Source organism: Limulus polyphemus, unplaced genomic scaffold (genome assembly GCF_000517525.1).
Source record: "Limulus polyphemus unplaced genomic scaffold, Limulus_polyphemus-2.1.2 Scaffold1892, whole genome shotgun sequence".
Lineage (NCBI taxonomy): Eukaryota > Metazoa > Arthropoda > Merostomata > Xiphosura > Limulidae > Limulus > Limulus polyphemus.
The window spans coordinates 151,441-158,261 of NW_013667502.1; the positions used below are offsets into that span (position 1 = coordinate 151,441).

The 6,821-nt window shown below is 33.6% G+C and overlaps 1 protein-coding gene across 1 annotated transcript in view; it reads left to right on the top strand.

The window, feature by feature from the left end:
* Positions 1-6,821, top strand: part of LOC106465275 — an 85,708-nt gene that overhangs the window by 17,197 nt on the left and 61,690 nt on the right. The window contains exon 2 of the mRNA XM_022393135.1: positions 1,146-2,137. Within this exon, the coding sequence (XP_022248843.1) occupies positions 1,184-2,137 (954 nt within the window). The 5' untranslated portion in view covers positions 1,146-1,183. The remainder of the gene's footprint in view (positions 1-1,145; positions 2,138-6,821) is intronic.

Below are 6,821 nucleotides of genomic sequence, written 5' to 3' on the forward strand. Positions count from 1 at the left end.
CATTTGCTGTTATGTTAAACTTATATTAAAGTTTTTCTTCATTACCCATTCAAGCCGTCTCCAGCCATTATTAGTCTCAAAGTGGGTTCCTCGTCATCGAATCATGATCCTTGTGATCCTCAGAACTATTTGAATGTTTGTAAATATACACTAGTAAGAAACAACATTATCAAGCAATTGCGTACAGAACGTCCGGAAATTATGTAAGCAAAATTGGTTAAAGAGACGAGATTTTAGTCTCTGCTGCGGTGGCTACAAGATTTCTATTAAACCAATGAGGGAATAGAATATCAAGGTTAGAAGACAGCGATCCGACAGAAGTTTCAATACATCCACAAATATTGTTAGCGATTTGTAACATAATATCCTGATATCTTGCTCAAAAAACAAATTTATGAAACATGTATAGTGAGTTTTTGTTCTTCACCATGACTTTCTTAGCTTGTTATCACCTCTTCAAATACCCAAGAAATATTTTTGTTCTATATACTGTAAATAGAAAAGTAACGAAGCATACAGAATTTAATTACAAAAGTTGAGAAAGCACTTTGTTTTAAAATATATTCTAAGTAACAAAATAGACTGTCATACTTTATTGTTAAGCCTAAAATGTCTACATTAATTTTTTTTTTTTTTTTGCCAGAAAACATTCAAAAGAAATTCCTTGTTATCTGAATATTTTGTCTTTCTGGATTTGCATTTAGTATTAAGTGAATAAGCAATATAATAAAATTATATACTGTTTAAAGATTTGTGAAATATAAATCCATATTTTATTGGTGACTCTTTTTGCTATTTTACAACAAGTCGACGTACCCGTTCAACGCACGGGGACGACATATGAACTCCTGGGGTGAAATAGGGGTCAAATCCAAACAACGAAACACCTATGTAACTCCCCTTAAAGCCCTAAGAGTACATGCCAGATTTGGTAAAAATCGGTCCTGCGGTTCGCCAGTTATAAGCAGACACGCACACACACAAACTTTGTCAAATAATAGTTTATAAGAAAGATAATTTCTTATATTTGGTATTTAAAAATGAATTTCTAGTTAGGCAATTTTTTATGTATCTTGACCTTACATAATTCACTTAGTATTTAAATGTTTTGTATTTATGTTTTTATGATTTCTTTATCTCTTCAGATCGAGGGTGCACTGAGTCCACCAACAAAGTCTCAAGAATGATGACCTTTCCCTGGTGTATGAGCATTGTGACTTTTATGCTAGTTCAGACGCATGCCGATAATTCCTTCTCTCCAAAACCGGATGTAACAGTTCTACACCAAAATCCTCGAGGACTCAATGACGGCCGAACTCCTTATAATGTCATCACTGTAGCCCGCAGGCAGATGGAGCAAATCCCTGAGCACCTACCGAAGGTATCAGATTCTGAGCCTTCATGTGCCGAATTACGTGCCATGTGGCACAATATGCGTCGAATAGCACGACACAGCGAGATGACTAATGAAATCCCAACGATTCCTTTCTCGTTTCCTAGAGATATCCTCGATTACGCTATAAGCCAGTCAAGTTTTTTCCGGAATCATGAGTTCCCCGTTCCTTTTTCCTTCCCCATGGCAAGCAATTTTGGAAATGCTCTTCTTAAAGGTCCTATTAAGGGTTCGACGTTAAACAATCCTGCAAGAAAAGAAACGTTTACTAATAAACTGTTCAGTGATGGAGTTTCAAGTCACCACCACAACAACAACCAGTACTACGTTAACAACGGCCCTGAGAGAGACTACTCTCACAGTCGGGTTCAATCCGTGAACCCTCCCGGTAGATTTTCTGATATACCGTTTCTTCACGGATCTCTGGGAGTTTTTGGTACCATGGTTCGGAGTCCAGAAGAGAAGGCGCTTTTAGAAAAGCAACAACATCTAGGACAGTTGTCTGAACAGTTTGTCGAGAACGGAGGTTTTCAACCGTCTCAAATTAGCAAGGAGGACTTGGACAAGGGTATTGGCACCTTTGGTGCTTTTGCATCTGATTTGGAGCAATCAAATCCAAGGAAAAACAATTTTCAATTTGGAACTTTTGTGCATGACATGTCTTCAACTGGACAACAATCTGCAGAGGAAGAGGAGAAAATGATTGATAGTGCAGGAGCGTTTGGTGGTATTGTCAACCCAATGGTAAGTATCAAATATAACTATAAACATTTCTAGACTAAGAATCGGTAATGGTTATTATTATTATCTAATATTATTACATTAAACCATCGTTTTAATTTTCGTGTTCTAATTCTTTTTTGTTTTGTTTTTAACATTCGTTCTCAATTAAACTTCGAGAAAGATTACTTGTTAGGTTGAAATTATTCCTTTTAAACTTTAGTATAGATTTGGATAATATATTTTTGAAGTTAAGTGGAAACCGTTTCATGTGTAAAATACAAATATCGTATTAACTATTTATGCTTTGAATACTTAATATGTAACTAGATGAAAGCATATAAATTAATTTCATATCAGGATCATGAAACATTTAATTACCAATATCAATTAAGTTTATTAAAGTGTTATATTTAGTGTTAAACTCAAAGTCGGTTAATATTAAAAACCTAAACACGTCTTCACAAATAGTAAATATAGAAAATATAGAAGTCGGAGATTAAAATCTGACTACTTATATCATCATATTAAAGTGAGAAAATATTTGGCATTTAATAAAAACAATGTTTTTAAAAACCCAAGAAAATTATGAGACTAATTTATTGTTTCTAAACTTTCCCCTTTCACTGAAAGAAATTAGCATATATCAAAATCTAAATGTTTTTCTATGGAGTATTTAAAAAAGAAAACAGAAATTAAAAGAAACCAAATGTTGAAAAAATCAAGTAATTACCTTGACAGTCGTAAACAATATGTACTTTTCAGATTGGGGGATCACCAGTGAGAGTCATATGTGATCTTATGATACGTTTCAGGAATTCACTGCCACACTCCTAAACAAACTTATATTTTCACCCCTGTTGCTTTTTTTCTATATAGTTTGACAATATTTCTGTGGCGCGTAATGTATCTCACATAATTTTGGTTTTGTCACGTTCTTAATTTATTATAAAATTCTTATTTGCGTAAAAAATATCAAATATATAGTTGGAATGTTTTTTGTTGTCTTATGATATACAATTATCATGAATAACAACTGATCATAAATAAACTGAATAATTCAAATAAAAAAGATGTACTGAGCATAATGCACAGAGATGTATATTTGTATCACATCCAGAAAGACTATGCAACTGATTAGAAATTTAACCCGAGATTAAATGTATGGGGTGTATTTAGATTAAAATAATTCATTGATATCAAACAGAGTCAGCTTAAATCAACTTCTAGTTAGGTAATTTTGAAAAGCATCTGGTTTAGTTAGGTTACATCACCTCGCTGTTATAACGCAACATTGCTGGGATACCTATTTTCAGTTTGTTTGTTTAAGCGCCAATCTACACAACTGGCAATTAGCGCTGTGTCACCACAGGAACCAAACACAAAATTTTAGCGTTATAAGTCTTAAAGTTTACTGTTGAGCCACTGAGAGTCAGTTTCACTTTGACTCTCAAATAAAATGAAAAAAAATCATTAAATTTGGATGATCTCATGAATCATTATAATTTAATAAAATCTCTGTTTGGTTTGTATATTTTATGTACGTAAAATATTTGTTTGTTTAAAGAATGAACGTTATAACTAACATAATTGTATCTATTTATTTTCTAAAAACTGATTTATATCCATATTTCGATAAATAATTGATGTCATTTTGTTTTCGAGTCAAAGATTGTTAACGTAGTTCAGTAAAAAGGTAATTGCTAATTGTTCAGACATTTTATGACCCTCTAAAATGTCCAATGATTTGTACGAAGAGTTACATTCATTACTCCATTCTGAAAGTATCTAAGTTTCTTTAATTATATTAAAACGTCGACGAATGCTCAATCGTTTCCACCAGTCACTGGGCAGAGATAACTTCAAAAGAAATTCTATTCCTTGTTTTTCAGACACAAATTACGTTATTTATGCAAGTCCGAGTTCTTTTTATATTTTCAAATACTTATTTTAGAGCAAAGCCACATTCGGTTATCTGCTGTGTCTACCGAGGGGATTCGAACCCCGGATTTTAGTGTTGCGAGTCCGTAGAATTACCTCTATAATAATGCTAACTTATTAGCAGGTTAAAAAGCAGTAAAATGTTGAACGAAAAATGTCTCAAAAAAGATAATCAGTGATTCTGCTAACTGACAATCTAAGTCTAAGAAATTGTCTCTTGAACGTTGCTAGTATGTATATTTGTGTCTGTTCTTTTCAATACTTGACTTCTATTTGTTTAAACCAAACCAAACTGCAAACTGTTTATTATTTTACCAGGGTTACGAAACGGTACTTTACTTCCTTATTTCCTTTAAGTTACACTCTAAATCATTTGATTTACAGCAGGTTGTAACTTGTTTTATTTTGGAATAAGGAAAGAGAGTGTTTTATTACTCTACAGACTGAGATACCCGTCTTTTGTCCGGGTTATGAACTTTAAAAAATGTGTGGAGGATGCTGTGATAAATAACACCAAAATCTTAACTTTCATACAATTATCTATAACATAAAATATTATTACAGTATTCATTATTACCTCACCAAAGGTTTTGTATAAGCTTTAAGAACTCAATATTTGTATACATAAAACATGGTATACAGTGTGAAATGGTCATTGTAGAAAGAGGTAGCGGTAGTAGTGCTTTCTGTTACCCGCTTTGGACACCCAGCTCTTTTTTGTTCTTCAATAGTGTTCCACATGATTAATTAATTGACTGTCATTGGCTGCAGAAGTGTCTTTCAGGTCAAAGTTGAAACGTCGCGGATCAAAGTAGGAAATAGGTACAACTCAAGAAACTGCTCTTCATATCAGCCTTATGGTGGCTGTTGAAGTAGAAACTTCAGCAGAGTTTATGTATTATTGTAATAGTGGAGGCCATTTTTTTTTCACTGCATTCCTAGCTCTTCCCCACATTGTGTGTATCTTGTATTGTAAAAAATTTAATAAAGTTTTTTGGTGTAGAAACGTAGCACCATCTGTGAATGTTGTTGACGTTAATTTAAATCAAAGATAATAAATTCTCAATAACGGCAATAATGGGGGTGGAAGGAATTATGAACCTTTATTAACATGCCACTTGTTCCAAACTATCATTTAACAAAGTTTGGTTCAGATTGGCCCAGCGACCTAGGAGTAGTTAGATAACGGACAAACAGACAGACACGCAGATTTTTGTGCTTATATATATAGATAACGTGATTTTCAATTTCTACTGACTTTTCAAAAGTTTGACGAATGACATTTCTAGATAGATTTCCGGCTCTTTTTGTCGATATAACATTATAAGCTTTTGAGAGGTGCATTTCTCCCCTTCTACCCCAATATGTATAAACATACTTCTGTGTATCCTCTATTATGTCATTTCACACAAACATTTTGCAATTTTCAAGTTTCATATGTCATGGAGTTGAAAACAGCCGTTAACTAATGTCACTATGTACACTGTATTCCTATATGTATCATTTCCATGCTTCAGTTATTATACCTACTGTGGTTAAGCAGGACTTTGAATCATATTACCAGCATTGAGCTTTTTAGCTCTTTCTAATGACAACTAGCATATTCAAGATTACCTGCAGCAGAATGAAACTACGCTTCCATTCTGTTTTACTGTTTTGTTATACAGTGAAACAATTTAAGTCCTTGATGAAACCCATCCTTTAATTTTCTATTCGCAAATATGTCAACAGTCTTGGTCCATCGCACAGAATAACGTAGTGATCCACGAAGTACAACGATCTTGCTCTTTAGATGCTGAATCTTTGCATGTGGAGCTACCTCCAAATCGTTCGAAAAAAGTCTGAATACTCCACTATATGATTATTCTTATTGAGCAATAACAAAATTACGAGCATTAGATTTTTCTACCGGACAAAACCCATTTTGTAAAGTTGGCTCCGACAAGCAACTATAATCCAACGGTACCTGATAAATCAGCAGGCATGAAAACTCTTGACATAATTTCTAATATGTTCTAATATTTTAGCAAGAATGAAAGGAGGTTAACAATGGCAACATACAATATTTTATTAAGATTAAAATCATTTAAAAACGTGTTGAGTTTACGAAAGGGAGGTAAAAGCCCGTAGTGCAAACTTATGTAAATATCGTAAGTTACCTTTGTTACCTTTTCAGTTCCAAATTTTGGTTGTTAGTGTAGTGTGACTAACCGAAACAATTAAGTACGAGTTCTAAGAGGATTTTTTATTGTTGTTTGTTTTTTGAGGAATAAATATCTCCTGTTGTTGTTAGCTATTTCTCATAAAAATGTATTAACAATGTTAATCTCCTGATAGCCTTAACAACAGCAGTCTGTCAGCCCGTACGGTCTTTTTTGTTGATAGTAGCAGCATCTGACACAGAGCGCATATCAGAAAACCGCGAGGAATATCACGAGAGTTCCTGCATTTTTTCTGTGTGAATTGATCACAACCATGTAATACACCTTCTCAGATTTAGTGAGATTCGTTGGCTACGCGAGCCGTAGCGTACGGGAAGCGTTAAAAATATTGACAAACATTAACCATGTCTTACATGTATTTTCATAACAAGCTGTCAGGTTTGTACTTACCTGTCAATGATAGGAAAGCTCGAAAAATCGAATACCAAAAACATTAAAGATTTCCCCCTTTACTGACTTACAATGTTCAAATCAGGAGGTTCGATTCCGTGTAATAGCTAACTGTGTAAGATTGCGTCTTTTTTGATGTTGTTGTTGTTGTCTTC